The sequence below is a fragment of the Phodopus roborovskii genome, unplaced genomic scaffold (assembly GCF_943737965.1).
Source record: "Phodopus roborovskii unplaced genomic scaffold, PHOROB, whole genome shotgun sequence".
In the NCBI taxonomy this organism is placed as follows: Eukaryota; Metazoa; Chordata; class Mammalia; order Rodentia; family Cricetidae; genus Phodopus; species Phodopus roborovskii.
Window position 1 is genome coordinate 1,865,688 of NW_026126611.1, and position 24,512 is coordinate 1,890,199.

At 54.8% G+C, this 24,512-nt stretch overlaps 1 protein-coding gene across 1 annotated transcript; it reads left to right on the forward strand.

Moving 5' to 3' along the window:
- Positions 1-742: 742 nt before the first annotated feature.
- Positions 743-12,362, forward strand: Frmd1 (FERM domain containing 1). Its single transcript, XM_051206053.1, has 11 exons — positions 743-811; positions 1,931-2,021; positions 5,293-5,375; positions 5,798-5,874; positions 6,969-7,155; positions 8,064-8,219; positions 8,718-8,783; positions 9,585-9,759; positions 10,355-10,654; positions 10,799-10,845; positions 12,195-12,362. Exons 1-11 carry the CDS (start codon positions 743-745, stop codon positions 12,360-12,362), a joined length of 1,419 nt encoding a protein of 472 aa, XP_051062010.1.
- Positions 12,363-24,512: the final 12,150 nt, after the last annotated feature.

Sequence of the window (24,512 nt, forward strand, 5' to 3'; positions counted from 1 at the left end):
ATGACCTGGCACTGGCCCCTGCCTCTTCAGATCCTGCTGGGCGTCACACTGCTTCTCTTGGATTCCGTAGCAGGACTTTTTCTAATGCTGTATGGGAAGACCTCTGTATGCGAATGACCTGCTCAGGGCTGATCCTTACAGTTCCCAGGTGTCTTCTCATCCTGGCTGGTGGCAGATGTCTTGCTCAGCCACGCAGCTGTGACCTCTTAGGTGCCCATCACTGTGAGCTTCGTGGCCTACTCCTTGGACTCGACCACCTGCTGCAGAGGGGAGGGATGTCATGGTTCTGGCCCCTGTGTGGCCTTGCCACCGTCTGAGGAGCTGAAGGAGCATCTCATGGGAGTCAGGGTCCCATCACCTCCCGTCGGGGCACACAGCGCTCCTGGCATTGCATCCTGCCCGAGAGCGCTGTGGCTGGCCTGCATTCCAGCGGCCTCCACACACCCAGCCTTATGGCCCCAACCTTTGTCCCTGCTCAGCCACTGAGTTCCAAGTCTCTCCCAGGCAGGGCCTGGGCAAGGCCAGCACAGACAGCACAGTCACCAATGGGAGGTGATAACGTCCGCCCGCCTGCAGTGGCGGCCAGGGAGGACATGGGAGAAGGGGCATATTGGTCCGCCCGAGTGGGAGGCTCAGGACTGCCCTAGTTCACGGTGCTCTGCAGGGAGCAGTAGCAAAGCCTGGTTCTGAGAGAGAGTCCCGTGTGCACTTCCCAACAGAGACCAATACCAGGGACCCTGAGATGAGCTCCCAGCTCAGGGACATCTTAGTGCTGCTGCCTACCTGGCAACAACTGCGGCTGTCAGTGGAGGTAAGCAGAGAAACAGCAGGGGCTCTTCTGTGTCCACAGCAGCTGCCATGGGCCCCTAAGGACCAGGCCAGGCCAGGGAGACTTTGCATCTTGAGGGGCGGGGTACAGCCAGAGCCATGTGTCCAAGGGGTTACGGGGGAGGGGGGGAAGGACCGAGGAGGCTGCGTGCCTGGAGGGAAGGGTGACAGCGGGGATCACATGTAGGAAGCTGCCTGTACACGATGCCTGGGACCTCCGCTTCCCGACAAAGAATACCACTGGGGTACCGTTAGCCCCCTAGTGTCTAGCATCTTGGCTTGCCTGGTCCCCACAGGGTGCTGGGCTGTTTGGTTCCCCCTCCCTCTCCGTATCTGGTGTGGTGGGTTTCCCTGTCCCTCATGCTGTCCGGGGCTTCCATGGGCTGAGTTTATTATGCAAGGCCTCTGAGTACCCTGACCTCCCATCATCCAGGATGCTGACTGCTTGAGAAAGAATCCGGCCACTACAGAGGGTTCTGAGCACTACCGTCTTGCCCTTTGCCCCTGGCACACTCTGGACCCTGACAGATCTCTAGCTTCTGTCTGCTTGAGTCCTCGCTCTGAGTCATTGTCCCTACTGCCCCATCATCAAGTTTGCAACCGTCACAGGGCACACCCCGTTTTCCAGGCCACGCAGCTTCTTCTCTATCTTTCCTTCACTCTTGGCATCACGTTGTGTGACCAGGCCACCCCTCTACCCTATGGGCACGGCATTGTGTTACCCTCAGTTAGGCTTCTTCAGCCCCAGGGACAGGAGCTTGCTAGCTGCAGAAACTACAACCAGGGCCTCTACAGACCTCTCTGATGGGGATGATTATTATTGTTATTTTAATCAAATTCAGCTTGTAGGGAAATTCTCACAGCCACAAACTTCTCTCTAAGAAAGGGAGCATATCCTTTCCACTCCCCAGGCTGTTCTTTTTGGGGAGCAATGTTTATATCCGTGCTTTGGGAATAAGTGGGTGGCCCAGGCCCTGGTTCCTGGCTCCATTCCCTGCCTGGCCAGATAAGACTGCTCTCTTCCTGACTCAGTGTCCCTGCCAGCCCACGGGTCTTATGGGGAAGTTCTGTATCTGAATCTTAGGTCCTTCTTCTATTCCAGGTCACAGCCACAGGACAAGAGCTCTTCCAGCAAGTGTGTTACATAACAAACATTCAAGAAGCCCACATTTTTGGCCTCAGCGTGGTCAGAAGTAAGCATTGCTTGGTATCCCCAACACAGGGTCCTTGGAGTTCAGGTGTATTTGCTTTGCCATAGACCCTGCCTGCGGCTAAACCAGTTGGGTCATCATGTCCAGAGTCTGCGTGTATCTATGTACACACACACACACACACACACACACACACACACACACACGTGCATACTTGTACACATGCACCACAAAATATACATACTACTCACATACACACAGCACACATGTGCACACATACACACGCAAACACGTGCACACACACGACACAGGCACCCACACCACACACTGTATGCCATACCACGTGACATATATTCTCACACACACGCCGTCAAACCATGTATTCCCTCATACATTCATCCGCATGCAGTTACCATAGGCACTCAAACACACGTGCCCGTACCTGCATGCTACACATATGTGTACAATTATACACACGGTGCATGTCACTCACAGGCACACTCACTCGTGCAAGAGAAATGTGCGCCCTTAACTGCTGAGCCTGTACATCCATAGGCTCGTGGACGTAAGAACCAAGTTGGACAGAAGACCGAGGAGCTCCAACCCAGCAGAGAAGGGGAACTGGAGAGCTTGGGCAGGCCTGTCCGGTAGCCTCGTCCGAGTGGGGTGGGGGAGGGAGGCTTCCCCAGCTACATCATGCTGTCTGTGGAAGCAGGAAGCAGCTCCATCCAGCTCTGCCTGCCGTGTCCTGTTGTCTGTACTGCAGTCTCTGCACTGACATGGCTATTTCACCGGTGCGGAAGAGACTCAGAGCTCCCTTCTCCGTGGGGTGTGGTAGCCACTGGCTATGGAGCTCCTCTTGCGGGGAGATGGTCTTTGGTCTAGAGCAGAACGCTGCTCTAGAGAAGACAGCTGGGGCATGACTCTATGTCCTGCCTGCAGGCCCCTTGGGCCTGGTTCTCTCGGGCCCCAAAGAGCCTAGAACAGCAGGTGGAAGGGTAAGGTGAAGCCCTTGGAAGTGGCAGGCATTGTCCCCACCGAAGGAGACTCCAGAAACTGCAGTGGGTGGCCCTGTGCCCGTCTGGGCGGGGACCCAGAGTTCAGTTTCCCTGGAGATCCCTTTAAAGTCATGAGTTCATTAGTCGTCTGGGATCCTGTGATGCCAGGCTGCATGTGACTGGTATCTAATGTGCAAAGCCAAAGCCCATGGTATGACCAAGACCAAGCCATGTGTTGTTCTATGACCTTTGTCTTCTTAGCTGAGGCTCAACGTCAACACCAAGAGCTGTCCAGCACGTTAGGACTTTGACAGCTGGGCAACCACACCTAGGAAATGGACTTGGTTAATCAGGGCGCAGTCACAAGAGGCCATGGGTTGTAAGTCCAGGTCTATTCTAGCTGAGGGGCCGGCCTGTAAGGGCCTGCAAGGTGGAGTAGCCCCAGCTTGCTGTAAGTAGGAGCGAATGTTTGCTCAGGCTGTGCCTTCTCCCAGCAGGGGACACTCCTCACGGGAGGGGTCCAACTCTTACCAATCAACCGTCCATCTCCTTCCATGTGAGATGTCTCAGCAACTCAGGGAACAGGTGGCCAGGACATGGGCAAAGGAAGGACGTGGGATGAACTAAGAGATGGACTAAGTTCTCTCTGAACAAGGGGTGACAGGCTCTGGGCTCACCCGGGGACCTGAGGACGGCAGAAGGCTGCCAGCTGAGCCAAGCACGTCACTCCTCCTGGCTGAGCTCTGAGACGATGGGCACACGGGTAATGTGTGCCCAGAACCCTTGCTATGGGGACTGGGACTCTTACGAGCGTGACCTTGGGTCCCTTGCTTTCGTTACTCCGTGATCTATAATTCTGGCAACACTTCTGAGACTCAGGTATGTAGCAACAGCAAAAAATGCAGGCATGGTGGTGAGGCATGTGATCCCAGGACCTGGGGGGCAAGGCAGGAGGATCATGACATTGAAGATATCCTGGGATTCACAGTGAGTCCGCCCTGGGTTGTGATACCCTGCCTCGGGAGGAAACAAGGCAAGGTATGAACCCTCTGCTTGCAAGAGATCGAGACAGTGTAAGCAAGAGAAAGACAGAGCTGTTGTCATTCTGCTTGGCTCTGTTTTGTAGCACTTAGAACTCCTGAAGACAGGCGTGTATGTCTGGCTCCTCTGTCTACTTGGAGCTGGCCTTGAGCAGCCATTCCCTTCGTACTTAAGTATCAAGGCTCAGAGGAGAACGGAGGAGACCTGGGCACTTTACCCGGTCAACAGGCTTTTGCTCTGTGCCCAGAGTGATTCTGGCTGTAGAGAGAGTTGGGAAGGCTTCTGGGGTTGATTACCCCCCCCCCCTTTGGTTTGGGGAAGCCTGTAGCTGGTTTTCTCTCCTATACCAACACGGCCCTCCTAAAGCTAAGTCTGTGTTGGCACAAGGTCTCCAGAGATGCAGTGAACAGGGTCAGAGAGAGGTCATGGAGCTCAGGAGACTGAGGCCATCAAGTCTGTAATCTACAGGCAGGATACCAATGCCTGTGGGTGGCAGCTGTCCACCCTGCTAGGCTATGGGGTGATGTTGGTGATGTCAACTGTGGTGTCAGCCCTTGCCTTGGAGGAGCTGCTGGCTGTAGGGCCCAGCGCCTTCTCCTCCACAAGGTCACAGTAAGAAGCCAGCTAGGAATTTTATTAAATCTGGAAATGTGGCTGCATTCCTGGGCCAGGCTATACATAGGGCGCTTAGCCTGCCGTGCCCAAAGGACCTGCAAGAGAAACAGTTTTCCCACAGAGATATAGCCCTGGGTGTATAGCAGCCCCTGATTGCCTGGGTTTTGTAGAATCCCTGCTGACCTCATGTGGTTGCCCTGGCAACAGGCTCTGATTTAAAGAGCTCTATCCAGGTCTCTCCTGATGCTGGGATGATATAGGGAGTAGAGGAAGCAGCAGACTCTTCTTCCCTCGCTGATCAGGGACCTCAGGGCAAGAGTCCCCTTGGGGACCACTGTCCACCACACTGGTGCACTCACATGAAGGGCAGGCAAGGTTTATTTTGGCAATGCTGGGGATTGAACCGAGGGCCTCCCATAAGTGAGGCAAGCACTCTACCACAGAGCTACAGCCCCAGCCCTAGGACCCTGTTTCTTAGAAAGGCTTTAATCTCATAGCAAAACTGAAGAGAGAAAGTACAAAACGCCCCACACAGCACAAGTTCCCCCACCTAACCCCAGCTGGGTGCACAGCTCCGGCAGGCTGGGCTCGGCTCCTGCCTGGTGGGACTCCCAGGGAGATCAAGCTTGTCTTCCCTGCCCTCGACTTCTCTTTTCCAGACGACGACGAGTATGTGTTCCTGGATTTGAAGCAAAAGCTCAGTAAATACTTCTCGAAGGACTGGAAGATGGACGCGGACCAAGTAAGCAAAGGGCAGGCGGAAGGGCCAGGGCCACCACTGCAGCCAGTGACTGGGAGGGTTTGGGTGCTGCTGCTGTGCCTGGCCCGCCATGGTCACCTGTCTGCCAAGAGGCCCTACTCACAAGGTTCTCAAGCCCTGCCGCTTTCGTCCATGCCCACGCCTGCTTGCAACTTCCCTTGAGGACAATCCCACCCCTTGACGACAATCCCACTTGGGGATCCCCCCTCCAAAGAAAAATAAGATGAAACAGCTGGTGCCCGGCCCCACTAAGACCTGAGTGTGAAATGTCCCCAGACAGGACTGTGGGAGCTCCCTCGCTGTGCGTGCGTGCCTCATTTCCAAGCTCCTGCATCTCTCTCTCTCTCTCTCTCTCTCTCTCTCTCTCTCTCTCTCTCTCTCTCTCTCTCTCTCTCTCCTGACAGAGGGATAAGATATCCAGGGCGCCCTTTATCACCTTCTTCAGAGTGCAGTTCTACGTGGAGAACGGGAGGGCCATCAGGTAACTGCGCTGCCGTCGGAGACGCTAGGTGGGAAGGGAAATGCACGCCTAAGATGGGCAAAGTGCCTCCCAGTGTTCTCCGAAAAAGGAAGGTCCCGTCATGAGGGTCATGAGGACGTGGCCTCTTCCGAGCCAGGCACACCTGCACTCTGAGGCAGGCATCCCCATCTGGCGCTGTACGGGAGTCTCGGAGTTGAGCTTTAAATTGGAACTGTGCTTCCTGCCAGGTGCCCTCCCCCCCCCCCCCCGCACCACCCAAGTCTTCTTGGGCAGGGAGGGTCCTAGGGAGGCTGAGTAGAGAACCGGAAGGTTCTGGATTTCCAGGAGGTAGATCTGCTGCCATCAGTGGGCTGCCTCAGTACCTGACAGGAAACAGTGAGCTCTTTAGGGACCACCAAAGAACTGTGTATACTCCGCAAGCACAGCTCTCTGTGAGGTTATCGGTGAGGCTTGGGTGTCCTTTGGCAAGTGCAAATCTGGTTTCTGGTGCCAAGAAATGGTGAATGAGGGTGTGGAAGATTCTGGAGTCAGATGTGTGCAACCGTAGAAGGCTCTAGAGAAAGAGGGTGTGCGTAGCTAACCAGAGAAGGTTCTAAGGTTCTAGAGAGTGAGAATGTGTGGCTATATGGAAAGTCCTAGAGACATCTTGGGTGGGGGGGTAGATGGTGGCTGATGCGTGGTTCCCTGTACTGTGTTGACTAGCCGTACTGTGTTGCTAGTTGTAGTAGAGGTTCTCAGGAGGCATGCACTGATGCTGGGTTAGCTGACGGTATTGCACAGGCAGTCTGACTGACTGGGGGGCAAGTCTGTGGCATGGGTTTGCCCTGTGCGGGAGATTCCAAATGCCCTCACTCAGGAGCTATCTCCAATGGTCCCACTTGTTCCTGAATCTCAGCTGAACGCACCTGAATTCACCCATGTCTTACTAAGGACCCTGCAACAGGAGATGCCCCCGTATGAACAGGCTAGGAAATGGCCACCAAGAGTCCTCAGAGGCCTGTGGATCAGGAAGCCGGGCCTGGTGAGGGTGGGGACAGTGGTGGCTGCCACGGGAGGATTCATCTTCCTGTCCCTTCTTCCCTGTTGCCATCCAGTGACAAGACAGCCCGGTACCTATACTACTGCCACTTGAAGGAACGGGTACTGAGGTCCCGGTGTGTACTCAGAGAGGAGGCCTACTTTCTGCTGGCTGCCCGTGGGTTACAGGCCGACCTGGGAAACTACCAGGAGTCGGTCCACGTGGGCAAGTACTTCGAGCCACACGCCTACTTCCCACAGTGGGTAAGGCTGCGTGGCACCCTCCTTGGGGTGCATGGGGTAGGGGTGATGTCAGCTCAGCTCACCAAGAGAAAACTCTGCAATCCATGAATAAGGGGAGGGGGGAGGGGCTGGGGGGGCACGGCCATGGAAAGAGAGGGACCCAAGTCCAAGGGTGCTCACTGCAAAGGCTGGCAACGTGGCGTAGGAGTCACAGCCACAGCAGGCTATACCTTCAGTCCTGCATAAGCCAGCCAGCTCCAACATCTCTGCACTCCCTTGGCCTGCCCAGCTGCCCAGTGTTACCCATCCAGCCTCTGTCAAAACAAACAGACCCAAGGACCTCAGCCTCCCTGCGCCTCAGTTTCCTTACCTATGTCCTAGGACAGGTAGTGAGCAGGAGGTACCTCTCCTCTGTGTGCAAAATTCCAGCTTGACTTGCATGCTGAGCAAATGGTCCCAGGGGCTGTGGGCCGCGGCCACACTCCCCTGCGTTGGCCCTCACATACCTGCCCTGCAGAACCATCTCCAATGCCAGGCTGGAGGCCAGGCAGCTTTTCTCAGGGCCTCCCTGAACCCACACATACTGCTGCCCTTCGTCGGAGCCTCGGCTCTTTTATTTCAGCCACGGTTCCCTGACTGGGAAGCCGTGGCCTTCGGGATGAAATGAGTTCCACAAACCTCCAAGGAGGGCTGTTTCTGTGCTCCCTATGGGCACCTGGGTGACACAAGAGAGGGTATCAGGACCAAAGATTTAGGGGCATCACATCCTCACCTTAGCCTGATCTGAGGCTAAGGCAGAAGGCCCAACCCCCTCGGCTGAACCTAGGCTCTGGCTAGGATGTTGGCCCGGACTCCAAAGGTGGCAGAGGGTATCAGCACAGAGAAAGGGCGGGGTGGGGGTCTGAGCTGGCCGGTGGCTCTGTCCTCAGATTATCAACGACAGGGGAGCTGACTACATCCTCAGGCATGTGCCTGCCATGCACGGTGAGCTGCGGGGCCTGAGTCCCAAGGAGGCCATACTACGCTTCATCAGGGAGGCCTGCCGGCTGGAGGATGTTCCTGTCCACTTCTTCAGGCTGTACAAGGTCGCACCATGGTTTCAGGGGTGGGATGGTCCCAGGGCAGGGTGTGTGGGTGCATCCCCCCATGTCTGGCAATGTGACTCCAGGCGGTGTAGGTGGGACTGTCCTTAGGACCTGGTTGGCACGTGATGTGTTGGACACAGTTACCTGGTAGCTGTCCTGGAGGTGGCATGTTAGGTTTCTCTGGTGTCTGAGTTCTATGAAACCCAGCTTGCTCAGCTTCTGCTATAACTGGTCTGGCCCAACAGTGGCCCCTCATGCACTGCCTGAGCACAGCATGGGCTCTAAGGGTGGAACTTTTGTCTGTATGGTTTGGAAAGTATCTATGGGAGAATACCACGCGTGTGCCCTGGGCGGGCTGCAGGGTGGCTTAGGCTTACGCAGGATAACAAGCGGCACCTAAACAGAGCTCTTGGTCTGTGGGGCTCCTAGCCTGTTAGACAGACCTCCTTCCACCTGCCCCAGGACCAGAGCCTTAACCTCTGACCCGTGCCCTTTTAGGAAAAGAAGGAAGATGACCCTACCATCCTCCTGGGGCTCACTCTGAAAGGAGTGTGCATCTACCGGGTAAGGGTTCCTTCTGGTTCTCGGTTGTCGTCCCTCCTGCATCCCCTGCTGTCGCGGTCCTGAACTTGTGTTTTGGCTGGCTTCCACCTTCCTCCATATCCCTACTGTCTTTCAGGAGGCGGACCACGCCCCACAGCTGCTCTTCGACTTGCCCTGGTCACGTATTGCGAAGGTGACGTTTCTGGTGGGTGTCTGAAGAGGGAGGGCATCCACAACACTCAGGAGCCCTAAAGAACGGAGAGCCTGCAGCTTTTCTCAGAGTTTCTTGTGCCCCCCCCACACACACCCTCAGGCATCTCCCAGCCCTGTGGGTCCTCACAGCCATCGCTGGTGGCACAGCCATACTGGCATTAAAGCCTCTGAGAGATCTAGAGCTATGGGCACCACCAATTTCCGAGCTCAGAGGGGATGTGGTATCTTAACAACACACCATGTGGCTTCCATCCTCCTCACTTGTCCCCAAAGCTGTCTTTCTGGGCCCACAGCCATGACAGAGAGAGGTCATTGGACAGCAGCCTGGTTCCGGGCAGCGACCAGGGGTTCACTGCAAATCCTGATTTTGAGATGTGTGTGCAGTCACAGGCAGGGAGGTCATGCACAGGAGGGCTGCCCCAGGGTCCTTCTGCTTTTCAAGGCTGGGGACAGATGTTACCGAATCACAGTGACCTATTTCCACGGGGACATCAATTCTTTGCATTGGGAGTGTGGGCCAGCTTGTAGCTGTCTTCAGGGTATTTCTGTCCCTGCTGCTGGGAAAGTTTTATGAACTGTAAAATCATATCGACCTTCCTGTCTGACTAGAGGAAGAAGCTGGAAATCCACCCAGAAGGGTTTCTGGCAATGCAGAAGCTGCTGTTCTACACGGGCTACACCTGGCGCTCCCGCTACCTGCTGCAACTACTTCGCACCACACACCAGCTGCACCTCAGCCTGCGGCCTGTGCTGCAGTGGCTACAACAGCTGGAGGAGGCAGAAGGTGGGTGGGTGTGATCTCCACCTGGGTCTGGGCCCCTAGCTAGCTGATGGCCACACATCATACATCCTCTCTAGGGTCTGAGGTATAGCAAATCAGCCCTTGAGACACACACGCACACACACACACACACACACACGCACGCACACACGTGCACACACACATGTGTGTGTGTGTGTGCGTGTGTGTGTGCGTGTGTGTGTACACCTCTGTGCCCGTGTTAGGAGGAAGGCAGCTGAGAATGCTGGGTGCAGATGCCATATCAGTGCATCCTCAGGACCAGCAGATGTCATCTGTCCTGGGTAACAGAGCACCAGGGCTGCTCAGGATGTGGCTAGGAGACAGGGTGTCCTAGCATCACAAGAGGATGCTAGGAAGCTGCTGGTGACAAGTTCTATTCACGGTTGTGCAGCTGTCACCATGGGCGTGCAGGGCCCACCCCCTCCCCTCTGAGGACAATGCTTTACCCACAGACATAAGCTCTGCTGCCATGCCTAGGCTCTGATGCATCCCCAGGTTGTGAGGCTCTGCGCAGCGCTGGCTCCAGGAGGTACTTAGCCTTCCTCCAACACCGGCTCTTATGTTGTTCTCCACACAGAGAAGAAATGCTACCGGGAATCCTACATCAGTGACCCACTGGAGCTGGACCTGAACCCAGGCAGCAGGAATTTCCTGGACAACGAGGACAGTATGGACAGCAGACAACGATCCCTTCCCTCCCTCTACTCCGAGGGCCATGGCAGCTCCCACACAGTAGGCATCAGGCTCAACTCCCTGCATGGGGAGCGCGAGATGTGCGTGGATGGGCCTACAGGGACCGAGAGGCTCTGGGGGACAACACCATCCAGGAGTCCCTGGAGCAGCTTCAGCAGCCAGGACACATGCACTGACTGCAGAGGTGAGCCGTAGGACCCGGTGGCATGAGCCTGAGCTGGCCAGTGCTAATCTGGGTGCAGGTTAAAATGGCCACTCATGGCTGCATGGTAACTCATACTCGGGGTCAGGCAGACCTGTCACTAACAGTCTGCAGTCACATTCTCAGAGTCTTGTCCAAGCAAAGGGCAGCTGGTGTTGGTCTCTGACGTCGAGGTCAGTCCAGCAGATCAGCCCACACATGAAATCACATGAATGTGATCGATCGTTCCCTGGCCATTGAAAAGGTGTCGTTCCCAGCTCTGCAGGGGGCTGCTCAGCTTCCATCAACAGCAGCCTCTGCCCCTCCTAACCCTGACCGTAGTCACTCTAGGGAGGACGTGATGTCACGTGTGTCAGAAGGAGCCCAGACATCATGGGCTCATCTGGGATTCTGCACTCCTGTGTGTGTGTGTGTGTGTGTGTGTGTGTGTGTGTGTGTGTGAAATCACAGACAGCATGTGCCTTCCCTGCTGACAGTTAGATGGGCAGTCCTGTGAGGACAGGCATTTGGTTCCTACCTCAGAGTTATGGCAGAAAAGAGCCCAGGGCAGGATGGGCCACAGCAGTTGAGTGTGGGCTATGTTCTTCCTCGACCCTGCTGACTCTTCCCCGTCTCTTTCTCTACCTCTTTTTATCAGTGTCCCCAGAGCCCCTCACAGGAGTTTGAGACATGCTGATCAGGACATTGGGCCCCGAGAACTGAGGCTGTGCCCCAGGTAAGGACTCCTCGTGGCTCCTGCCCCCTGCCCACCTGGATTTCCAGGGCAGTGCAGACCCCTCTAGTGGCTGTACATACCCACCTCTCACCGACCTCTGGCTCTCTGCTAGAGGCTCTACTCTGAAGGGCAGAGTCTGAAATGCACTTCCAAGAGTCCCGCAGACAACAGACCCTATGCATAGCTCTCTAAACTCTGCCCTGTGTCAGGGCCCTCCAGACAGATCCAACGGCCCGTCGTGGCTGAAAGGCGTGACTTTGAGCATCACTGAAGTGTGGAGGCTACTCTCAGCTGATGGGACCCACATAGTCAGGAGACCCGTGTGCTTAACTGAGAGATGGCCGCTCTTGGAATCTCAGGTGCTTCCAGGGCTGGTGTGTGATGACCATATCCAGAGCCATTCCTGAAAGACATACAGTATTGAGGCTTCACGTTCAGAAAGGCAACCACAGGGAAAGGAGCCCGGGCTGGTCAGCATCTCCGGCTAGGGGCCAGTGTGGACCCTAAGGGTCCTACACCGTGGCATGGAGCGTCCTGCTGGAACGCACCAGCCTGGGGCACCATTAAAGGATCTGGTGTTATCAGGGAGACTAAGGTGGGGTGGGGTGTGCAGCTGGGTGGTCAGAGGACGAGGCAGACAGAGAAACCAACAGGAAGGCCTATCGGGTCCTGGCTATGCTAGACTTAGAATGATCTGGGTCGAGCTGGGGTCCTGGAGCTATAGCAGCACAAAACAAAAACAAAAACAAAAACCCCAAAGCACCAGTAGGCAGGTGAGAACTACCACGCTGCTAAATCTCTCTGTAGGTTGGGGAGGCAGAGGCCAACCACGGGGGTGACCAGTATCTCCACAGCCTGGACACCGTGTGCCTGCACCAGTCTTCCCAGAACCTTCTGACTACACCGGGGGCAGGGCTGCTGGTGCCCCCTAGAGGCCTGCTGAAGAGTCGCCCCCCGCGGGAGTTTGTGGTGTAGTCAAGAGCCACACAGCAGCCCTATCTGTGCCAGCCAGCCTTGAAGGTAGCTTGGTTGCATCCAGCACCATTAGCCTTGGGCCAGTTCTGGGCAGGGAAGTCCCTGGCCCTTACTTAACTCTTCTTTGCCTACTCACCTGTAAGAGGGGCGGAGCCAGCTCTGACTTTAGCCTAGAGGTAAGGCCCTGAGTTGGGCTGTAATCTCCTAGGTCTCTCACGGTGGAAGTGTCCGAGGGAACCAGGAGCCAACATTAGCCCTGAAGCAGAGGGTTCTTGTCTTATCTGTGAGAGAAGGTGTCATAGCGGGACGTGGTCATTAGAGGGATCTCCATGGTTGCAAAGCCAGAGCTGGGCGCACCAGGGTCTCTGTGCTGGCCAGGCTTCCAGATCACAACTCCAATAAATGTTACACCAAACTCAGAGGCCTCTGTCGCACTGTGTGACTCGGTCCCACTCAGAGACCTCTGCCACTGTCTTGGATGCAGTGGATTCTTTTCCTTTAGGAGAGCTCCCCTTACTCCCCCCTTGGGCTGTGGGGGCCTCCCTCCACCTGGCCAGACAGTGTCGCCAGGCAGTGGTGTAGGGCTGTTTGGGGATTTCCTCCACTTCCTCCCCACAGTCCAGGAGGGTTAGGGGGCACTGAGCAGGTGTAATTCACGGGCTCTGGGAAGACCCCGGGGTATGGTGGGTTATCTACCTGTGCAGCCCTCAGGACTTTTCCTGCCCAGGATCCAAAGAAGCACCTGATGCCCCTTTATTTAGACAAGAGGGGACTTGTATGTCACTGTTGGCCACAGTTCCTGGTCACCGTGCCCAACACTTACCCGGTTGGTGTGAGGGCCACATCTGGGCCCCTTTCTAACTCCCAGATTTGTCAGAGTGGAACACAAGTCTGGCTGGCGGGGTAGGGCAGCCCTTCTTCATCTAGGCCACACCTCCCTGTGCATCCTGAGCCCAGGCAGAGTGTGGAAACGCGCCTGCCAGCCAGGATGGCGGCTGAGATACGGCTCACTCACACAAGGGAGCCGGTTGGACCGAGGGTTTCGTTCCCTGGACACTGTGATGTAGAACAGACCGAGAACTGTGGATAAGAGAGGACACCCAGGACTGGCTCAAGACCAGTGTACCCCATTACACACACACACACACACACACACGCACACATGCACACACACACACAGAGGCACACACACACATGCACACACACAGGCACACACACACGCATGCACACACACACATGCACACACACAGGCACACACACACGCATGCACACACACACACACACACAGAGGCACACACACACATGCACACACACAGGCACACACACACAGGCACACACACACGCATGCACACACACACATGTACACACACAGGCGCACACAGGCACACACACATGCACACACATGCACGCACACATGCACACACACACTCAAACACACACGCACACACACATATGCACACACTCACACACACTCACACACACGCACGCACACACACATGTACACACACACGCACACACACATATGCACACACTCACACACACACAGGCACACACACACGCACGCGCACACACACACACAGGCACATACACACACACATGTACACACACATGCCCACACAGGCACACAGACAGGTCTAGCACCGTCATGGTATGACCTCCTCTGGGCCTGGATATGTGTGTCTGCCCTTCTCACTAGAGCATGGCCGGCTGTTACAGCTGCTTTTCATTATGTTTGGAATAGATCAGCAAGAGCCCAGCCGAGTCTCCAGCCCTCAGGGAGCAGGCCTCGTGCTCAGCCGTCCCCTGCGAGTCCCCTTGGCCCAGGGTTGTAGCTTTCAATACTCCCAAGAGCAGCAGAGAGCCACTTCAACCCATCCTTAGTGTGTGTGCAGCAGCCAGGGCCTCGTGGAGGTCAGGACCTGTGCCCTGTGTCTTCCCAGACAAGAAGACAAGGCCACTGGCTGCCCCTGAGAAGCCACATGGGTCCCACAGGGATTCCTATTTCTGTCCTTCCTCTGGGCCTGTGGACAGGCATGAGGAGCTCTGCCAAGTGCCTCTCTGACCACCAGATTGCACACAGCTGCAGACTGGGGTCGTGACCCTCGGGGAATGGAGAGTATGATTAAAGGCCAGGCTCTCTGCGTGCCTCTCCCCGAGAGGGTTCACTGGGGCAGGGAAAGGTGGATGCATAACAAGCGGCCGGCCGAGGCAAGGTCCCCAGGCTCATCCATGGGGCTGGAAAAAGAAAGCCACCACTCTAAATCCCTCTGGTCCCTGAGCAGGGGCTGGGACTCTGTCTTACTTGTTCCCTAACGCAGAGTGGCTTCTCATAGCAGGCCAGTCCTATGGCAGGGCCAGGCTCAAGGTAGAGCTAGGTGTCCTGATTCAAGAGACCCTCCCAGGTCTCATCCATGTGTGGCTGAGATCTTGTGCCTTTCCACTTGATATATGGCCGCTCTTCTGACTATCAGCGCTGCTAGGAGACCTCGGCAGACGGGCTGCACCTCAGGGCCTCAGAGGGAGATGCATTATTAACTGAGAGCTGTGAGAGATGGCCACCGGCTGGGGGTGTGTTACAGCTCACTGTAGGGTATCCGGCTTCCTGGAACTTGGCAGCCCTTGGCTCGTTCCATTCTGGAATGGATGACAGAGTGAAGACAGCTTGTCATGATCCACCCACATCCCCCGTCCCTGTCCCGTTCCCCCCCCCTTCCGGAAGCTAGAGCACACGGTCCTGGGGTCACACCGGCAGGATCGAGACAGGACAGAACCTGCCTCCAAATCACACAGCTGCAGTTTTGGGATCTTAAAGGCCCTCTGTGTCCCCAGTAACAAGCTGGGGAGGAAAGGAGCCTTGGGAGCATCCCAGAAGCAAGCTGCATCTGACACACCGGGCTATTCCAGTCACATGAGGGGGTGATGGGCTAGGACTCAGCTGGAACATGGAGAGGGAACACAGGATAGACCACGGGCAACCATGGGTAATGGGAGGAGCTCAGCGGGTAAGAAGATCCTGCAAACAAAATGCACTGGCACCCTGAATCTGTGCTTATCTGCCAGCTTTTCAGAGGTCTGGGTTTGGTGGCTTTTAATCTTTCCTTCATTTATCTCCAGAGACACGCCAGAATTTGTCACGCTAATTCTTTGCTTGTTTTCATAAAAGAGCATGGCCCTGGGACCATCTGTGAAGGTTTCAGGCCTCACAATCAGGTTGAAGATGGGACCCTAATTTGGGGGCTTCGGGTGCCATGTGACCAAGTCCCCTGACGCTTGACGGCTGCTCAAAGCCCCAGCCAGCAGATGGCGGCTTCTGGCTGCCAGGAATGGGCCTGCCGGGTGGTGGCTCTTCTCCACTCCTTACCTGCTTTCCCTCCTTATGACCCCTCTGATGCCGTTGGCCTTGACTTCAGGTAGCTCATACTCTTGGTGCCTATACTGAGTGAGCCTCCAGAATCTCCCACTGAGCTGGGCATAGCTACACCCCACCAGTCCCCCCATTAGTCACTAGCAGGCACATGGGGTAGGGCAGGCTGATGGTTCAGGCCTCGAGGCGGAAACCAGATGTCAAGGTCGCCAAGTGTCCCGGGGCCTGATGGTGGCACCTTCACCCACTGCATGCTGGGTCCCGGACAGGCTTGATACATTGGGTTGGTACTCTGGCTGGCCACACAGGGGGGGTTAGAGTCCATAGGGCCAGTCGCTCCTGTCACCTAGCCTTGGGACACAGGGACATATACCGTTCTGTATTCAGAACACAGCATCCCTGGTGACGTGGGGAAACGCAGCTGTGCAGGGTGTCGAGAGCTCTGATGCTGTGGCTATGCTCTGGACATAAGGTCTGGGCCTGCAGAGGCCAAGCTTTTCCTTACCTGACCCGTGGCCCCCCATGGCCCCCTCAGTACCGAAGAAGGGATGGTGTGCTGTCTTAAGGCAGCACATTGATCTTTGCACATACCCTATCCCTGGGGACTTCCTCTTGGCCACAGTCAGGACCCACACACTGGCCTAGAGGCAATGATGGAAGAGGAAGGAGCTACCCTGTCTGCAGCCTTACCTTCCTCTTACCCCTCCACCTGAACCCACTTATGCTTTGCCTAAGCCAGGACCAGTGGACGCAGAGGTCAGCCTGACTCCCTCCATGAAGGCGCTTGGGCTCCTGGGCAGCACCCCAGGCCTGACAATCCCCCTGTAGCCCCTGTCACAGAGCATGCTCTTCCTGCTGGAACCCTTGCCCGGGTGAACCCACCCCGGGGTCAAGTCCCTCCTAGAGTCCCTGCTGGAGGGCGCCCCCCCCAGGGGCTTCCGGGATGCTGTGGCAGCCTCGCCAGCCCCTGACTCCCCCCTCATCTCAGACTCACCTCCACTGTCTCCCGCTCTGCAGGGGTCAGGGGTCGACCTGAGCAATAGGGGGCGGGGTCAGAGGGGCGATGAAACCCTCATCTAGCCGTGGTTCCTCTGGAGCTAGCCAGGCCCAGTGTCCCCCATAGATCTCACCTGGCCGGTGTTGGCCCTCTGGGTTTCCACCCCCCACCACACAGCTGGGAGACTGGGAATGGGACTTTAAATTGTCTGGGCCGCAGAGCTGGGGGCTGAGGGCTGGAGGGGGGGGGGCAGGTAGAGTTCACCTATGGCTGTGAGACCTTCGCGTGCGGATTCTGGGCCTCACTATATATCCTGAGCTGACAGCCTCAGCCTGCCTTACAGCCTGTCTGTGTGGCAAGACATTCCAGCTCCTTCTGGGGCAAGGCTAAGCCCAGGCCCGGGGAGCAAACGGCCTCCTCCAGGCCAAGAGAACACTGTTTATTTCTGAAGCACACGCATCCTAAAGCGATGACAAGAAGCACGTCTCAAGGAAGAGCCGGTGACCCCACCAGGCCCGTCCCTGGCTTCCGCATCTGGGGGCTGGGAGGTCTCCTTCTGGATGTTGTTCTTCCGCTCAACCTGCCGAGCTCGGACCCCAAATGTTAGGCCCCGTAGAGTCCCCGCCATGTGCTTCTGCCCAGGGGATACACACAGAACCATCAGTAACTTTACATCACCACCTTAAAAGAAAGAAAAAAAAAAATTAAAGATGCCAGGTGTAAGGCATGAAAATGGCATTTCTAAGTGCTGAACAGCTATTTGAACAGAGAAAGTCTGCCCACACTCTAAGCAGGGGTAACCTCCTACCAAACACGTGATAAAAAGCCAGCACAGGCCCAGGGCGGGGCTGGAAGCCACTGAAGGCCACCCACCCCTCAGTGGGGTCATATCTCCACAGCGTAGAGACCCAGGCATGGACTATGCCTGCCACAGTGGAGAGTGATGAAGACATTCCCCCTGAAGAACTTTGTAGCCTGGCCGGAAAGGCAAGAGAAAGTTCCGCCACCCACGCCGACCTGCGGCATAACTAACACACAGTGTAAGTCGTAGTGACCAATAGTCCTGAAGACACTGAGGACAGAACATGGCACGGGCCTGGCAGAGCCCTCGCTTTGCCGAAGATTGCTTGGCTTGGGCAAAAGGACAAGCAGGGCTAGGGAGGGTTGCCCCCTAAGGCTTGGCTCTCTGTCCCCCTCTGTTTTGGGGCCTCTTAGGAAGACAAACCGATGGAATCCTGGAGCAAGTGGGTGAGCTTGCTGTTACGATATGGGACGCGGTCACGGTGCTCTGACAAGGCTCCAAGGACATCTGCGAGGGCAGCCAGGCTCCGGCTGATGAAAGAGGTCCCCTTCAGTGACAAACCGGTCACCCCAGACACTGCTGGACAGCGTGGAGACAAGCTAAGCATGTACTTAGCTTCCCGCCCGCCAGAAAGCAGCATGGCCTTCAGTGCCAGCTCAGTCTACTCCACGGAGCTGCCCTTTGCTGATGACGCTGGCACGCACCCCCGGGGCAGATCCCACCCCCCATCCCCCAACTCCCACCCCTCACCCACCCCCCACCCCTCCCACCCCCGCTCACCTGCGCACTCGCTGCCTGCCAAGTCCACAGCCGCAGCCTGGACAGCACCTGCCCAGGACGGTCTGCAGAGTCAGCTGGGACTGTGTGCGCAGATGCAGACGAAGCCCGGGGAGGGGCAGTCCACCAGTTACCGGCCCCTGCTTTCTTCTCGAGGGAAGCTTGGCTGGACTGTGGGGCTGGGGTAGGGAGAAGGACAGTTTGAGAGCCGAAAGTTCCCCCTTCAGAGGCTACTTCTCACTGTCCTGTAAACACAGACAGTTAAGGAGTGACAATTCTTGCCCCTCTGGGGGTGGGTGGGGGGTGGGGGGAAACAGGGCATGCTGCCCTAAGGGCGGCTGAGCCAGTGCCTGACCTGTTGCCCCAAAACTGAATAATGCGTTTGGAAAGTGTTGGTAGTGGTGTGAACTAAATAGGTATTTGCGTGTTATGTGCCAGACGGCCTTGAACTCTAGACAACCAATGCCCACTGTGGTGCTCACTTGGGTCCTGAGAGATGCCAAGAGGGACGCCGGGGTGGTTTCCTGGGAATGACTTTTCCACATCTTGAGCTGACCTGGCACACGTGTCAACTTACCGGCGCTGCCCAAGGACGAGGGTGTGGTCAGTGTCGCTGTGACGATCAAGTGAGATCGGGAAGAGTTCTTGTGTACCAGGGTGGGGTGCTTGCTGCACTCTGAGCTCCCCACCCCTGTGGATGAGCCCCACGAACTCCACGGCACTGGTGACGGCCCTGGCAGACAGAGGACAGCGCGGGTCAGAGGACACTCCCCCAGCCCACCCCGGGGTTGATGTGGGGAGGGCGTTCAGGTTAACCTAGCTTGCCCAGCTGACAGACAACTCCCATGGGAACTGAGTGTGCCAAGTTCAACAAAGCAGACTGGCAGGCCTAGAGAAATAACACAAACACTCAGGGAGTACAGTGTGTGTGGGGGGGGATCACAAGTTCAAGGCTAGCCCAGTCTGTACAGTGAGTTCAAGGCTAGCCTGGTCTACAGAGGGAGTGCAAGGCTGGCTTGGACAACTTGTAGAGCACTGGGCCTGTGTTAGGGAAGAGCCAAGCTCTAATTAATGGGCTGTCCAGAGCAACTTCTGGAGGGTTCATTACCACGAGCTCAGGCCAGTAAGAAGCACGCCGTACTTATGTACGTGACAGAGTTCCAGGAACTGTCCTCCTCAGAGCTTTCAGGGAATTTCGGGAACAATGTGGCTATATCCTGTGCGTCACACATTTCCCCCCGTCCAATCCCAGCAATTATTCCAAGGACTTTCAGCATGATGACCTGACAATGAGTAGATGAAAGGACTTGGCACGGGTTAATATTTACCCTCGACAACACATCATGACATGTCACTAGAGTGTAACCATATGGTTTTTTTTGTTGTTGTTGTTGTTTTTGTTTTTGTTTTGTCTCTTTAGTTAGGAATAACGGAGATCCTTCCTATGCACAGAAATCTTGTAATAAAAGATAGCAACGCCAAGCTCAATTGAGGTGCTTTTATCATACAGGACATAAACAGTTATGTAGCTTATTCAAAGATAGGCTGATTTTTACCAAGCTGGGAGGGAATTTACAATGAGTTCTACATGAACCCATTATGGACAGATATAGCTTAAGCCTTCACGTCTGACCACAGCAAGTTAATCCTGTTTGCAGATGGGGTTTACATTGTTTTAACGGGTTTTTTTTTTTTTTTCCTGTTTCCCACCCTGGACACATTGTTTTTAACATAAGGTAGAATGATGTTTTTAATCAATTGTATAAAAATATCTACCACAATCTCACACTGGAGACTTGCCAAATACACTAAGTGCCATAGCTGTCTTCCTGGCTTTTCCCTCTAGAAGCCACTGACAGTTGAAAGACTGCTTGTTCATGATGATGTGGCAGGGGTTACCTATGTTATTACGAACACTTTCTACCATTAAGCTTTAAAATAACCACCGCGGAGGCTGGAGAGATGGGTTAGCAGTTAGAGGGCACCCGGAGCGCGATTCCCAGCACTCACTCATATGGCGGTGCCTAGCTGTCTGTAACTACAGTCTCAGGAGATTGGATGCCCTCTGTTACCCTGAGGGCATCTGCATGCATATGGTGCACGTGGGCAAAAGGCACATACACACAAAAACAACAACAACCCTGACTTATGAGAGACTAAGCCTCCACTGCTGCGATCTCAAGACATTTGTCTGCTGGCCAGAAACTACTTATGTCCCAAGTTCGCTCAGGTGCCAATAAGTTCTTTGGATTTTTTTTTCTTTTACTGAGCAGTGAAGAGCTGAACCAGTGTGAGCGTCCTAGGGTGAGCCTCTCCTGAGAGAGCAGATGCCAAGAGTGCTCTCCTAAGCCCTCCACCACTCAACGTCTGTGCATGAATGGTGATCTTGGCAGTGCTGAGGTTACTGCTACCCTCACCAGGTAGCCAAGCCAAGCGGAAGGAAGGCTGAACGGATGCTTCCCTGCTGACACCGTCTCATCCTGAGCAGAGCATAGAGCCAGGCCTCACCGCTGCTCCTGTCCGTCCTCTCCCGGTGCTACACAGAAAGAAAACATAATGTAACGTTTGAAACCTCCTGTGACCCCGAGAAAAAGTTGCTGATGGCCCATGATACACAGGACACAGGAAGAGGGCTGCCAACGGCTCTAGAGTGGGCGGAGTCAGAGGAGGAGTCCCCGGAGTGTGGACCCTTGGAGGTCAGGGGTCTCGGGGCTACGCCTGAAGGCACTGGCCACGTAGGAAGAAGGGATGCAGAGAGAGGCCAAGCCAAGCGGAGGCTGTGAGTGACAGACCTCAGAAGAGAAAGGACAGCAGAGGAGGTGCAAAGCCTGGGCGGGCATTCACTCAAGGGCGGTGCCAACCCCGGGAAAGGCTTTCAGTAGCAAGGCTTTTCAACAGACACACATTTGTAGAAGACCCTTCTGGATGTTTTTGGAGCACGAGGGGAGGTGACAGGAAATACAAGGTGCTGTTGCTGTCGCCCGGGACAGCAGAGATGCTGGCAGGGTTGGCCAGAGTTCTATCCGGGTTTCCACAGGTATCAGTGCAGGGGCCCCAGATGAGCAAGGCTATGCCTGTGGGGTTTGCTTCATTTTGCTGCTTTCCTGTGTGTTGGCGGGGTGGAAGGTGGTGGTGGGGGTTATCTATCCACACGGGCGTTCACCCTAGCCGAGAGCTCACATCACACAGTACTATGACCCAATGTCAAAGTGAAGAGCAACAAGCAGACCAGGGCTCAGTTCTCACTCTCGAGGACTGAGCAGGAAGCAGGGCCCTAGCCTCTGACGTGTTCCTGTGACGGAGGCAGTGTCTGAGCTCCTGTGGGAGGGCCCTGCCCACGCAGACTTCTAGTTTCTGGCTTAGTCCTTAACTGATCCTGAGAGCAGGCAAGCTGCCTCAAAAAGGGTGGGAGAGGGCAGAGGAAGCCCCTGAGGATGCCCAGCAACCTGTTGTAGATTGTTCCTCCAAGATTCATGCTGACAAACAATGTCCACTGAGGTGGTATAAAGATGGGGGGGGGGGTTGGGAGGCTATGAAATCCCTCGTAAATGGATAAGACTAGAGAGCTATTTGCTCATCTACTGCACCACAGGAAGACATCTAGACAGTGCCAGTTAGAGAAATGAGCCGGCCCCAGATATCAAACCTGCAGTGCCTTAATCTTGGACCCCAGAACTGAGAGAAAGAAATGCTCTTTGTAAATAATGGTCTCGGGTATGCTGCTACAGCAACATGGGGAGGTTGTAGTAGTTATCTGTAGATTTAATAAATGCAGAGTGGTACAACTTAACATCTGCTGGGCGTATTACTGACGGATTATTCCTTAGATGCTTGAGAGCACCAAGATGGATAATGCAGACTCCATCCCTGTTCGGGTACAGGATGACAGCTGTGAACCCAAGTGTCCCTTCTAGCTCGCAGAATGGGACAAAAGACCAAATGAAGGTCGCTCTCCCTTTGCATCTTTTGCAAGTACAGTAAGTAGCCGGCTCCAAACCGCCACTCGTGCTCGGTCTGTTGGTCTGCCGGTCTACAAGGCGCATTAAAATGTTGTTACCTCTGCCAATTTCAGGTGCAGAATGGCATTTTCTGTTTCCAGTTGAACTATTCTTTCTTCTTTGACCTACAACCAAGGATCCAAAGGGAAAACCCATCACCACAGCCCCTGCTTGGTCATACTGAAATAGTGTGAAAGAGAAGGGTGAGCAGTCTCAGCAAAGGACTGCAGGGAAGGTCGGCAGTCAGGGCGCTCAGACCCCTTCACATACGCACTGCAGAGGCAAGGCAGCAAAAAAAAAAAGCAGCTGGACCGGTGGTGGCGTACGCCTTTATTCCCAGAGAGGCAGAGGCACACACACACACACACACATACAGAGTGATGATGATGATGATGATGGGAGGGAGGTGGGCAGGGCCCTTTTAAAAGGCAACATAGTGAACGAGCACAGGTTGTGCTCTTAGTGGCTGCAGCTGAGGACGTATCCTGTCAGAACCTGAAGGACAGCCCAGTATAGATGCCTGAATACTAACAAAAACGCCTCCGCCCAAATTAAAAAAAATATATACACAAATAAAAATAATAAAAAATGTAAAACCCCAAAACAGGCCCCTGAAAATCTCAACCTAGAGAGAGAGAGAGAGAGAGAGAGAGAGAGAGAGAGAGAGAGAGAGAGTATAAGAGATGTGAGTAGGCTCAGAAGGTCAAGGAGAAAGGATTTCTATGAGGACAGGAAGGTGGAAAATGGAGGTTGGACTCTGGAAGGAAGTCAGAGCATGGACTGCTTGGATTTTACAAGCCAAAGAAGTGAAGTGTACGTTAACTCCCACAAATGACTGGTCCGGGTGTGGCCGTCTCACTGGGGGCTCAGTGTCCCAGCTAAGGATGTATGTATCATTCCCAGAAACTCAGAGGATAATTTAAGTCCCTCCTTCTAGGGATCCTGTCATTCCTGCGAGGGATCCCATCTTTCCTGCAGGGGATTCGGTCCTTCCTTTCGTGGGTATATTTATTTTTGCTGGAAATGTAGCTCCTCTTATTAGAGAATTATTCTCTAAATTGGCTCACAAAGAGTCTACAATGCTAAACTCTAATTGAATAATCTGAAACCTAGGCGTTACAGTGTTGCTAAATTTCTTCAAGTCCCTTATAAACAATCCTCCTTCAACGTGCTCTCTTAGAGCAATTTGCAGAGTTCTGATAGGCTGCCTGTGGCTCTCACCAGTTTTCCTGGAACACATGCCCACCACAGGGCTCCTTGCCTTCCGCCCAGGGAGCCCTGTCCTTTAGAGGCAGCTTATGCAGTCAGCTGCTTTTCTTGTTTTTTTTTTTTTTTTTTTTTTTTTTGTTGTTGTTGTTTTGTTTTGAGACAGGGTTTCTCTGTGTAGAGCTGGCTGGCCTAGAACTAATAACTCCACTCGCCTCTCTCAGCCTCTATGTTGCTCCCAGCATAACCACCGAGGCCTGGCTGGTCATGTATCCACAGGGACCTCTCCCAAGCCCTCAGGCCCCACTGTGCAGCAGGAGCAGCTAGTCCCTACAGGCTATCCACCTACTCTTTAACTTTTGCAGCGCTGACTACAGACCTCGTAAGGTTCGGGATCCCTGCTTAGCACAGTATTTATATTTTTTGTTTACTTTATCGCTCCATATTGTTCTGCTGTGTGCTCTAAGAGGGCAGCGGTCAGGATTACGTAAGCAAGCACTGTTGGTTAACTAACCACTGCTCTTGCTCAGCATCTAGAGGGCCCGCAGAGCTGACCCAGGTGCCAGGTTAGGAGACCCCGAGGTGGGCTGAAGGGATGGTCGGGGATGCCTCAGTGGGAATTGAAGGGAGGCGCCTTAACCGCAGTTGGGACAAAATGCATGTGTCCATCATCCTTAGATCCCCAAACCGACCCCAGTTCTCCCAGCCCCGCCCCTCTGGGAGGCGTGGTTTCAAGCTGCGGGGTTCCCCTCACACTCACCCGCATTTGATGCTGAAGCTGTCACAACCTCTGTTCTGAGAAACCCCACAATATATGGTGGCCTGGCATTTCCTTCTCTTCTTCGCACCAGGCAGCCAGCGAGTGAAGGGCATGGCTAAGTCGGGGTAGCTTTCACCGACCGCTCGCTCGCATGCGCCTTGCCCAACCACATAAGTTTCTCCTGGGTGCTGCTAACCAGCTCATAGAATGTCAGGCACTGCTCCTACTTGTCCAAGAGCATTGGGA

Bases quoted from the DNA above. Each gene is read 5' to 3' on its own strand.
- Frmd1 (XM_051206053.1), top strand. From the start codon at position 743: ATGAGCTCCCAGCTCAGGGACATCTTAGTGCTGCTGCCTACCTGGCAA. The intron at 5,376-5,797 runs GTAAGCAAAGGG...CTCTCCTGACAG, and splicing joins GGAAGATGGACGCGGACCAA to AGGGATAAGATATCCAGGGC. The intron at 10,655-10,798 runs GTGAGCCGTAGG...TCACATTCTCAG, and splicing joins CACATGCACTGACTGCAGAG to AGTCTTGTCCAAGCAAAGGG.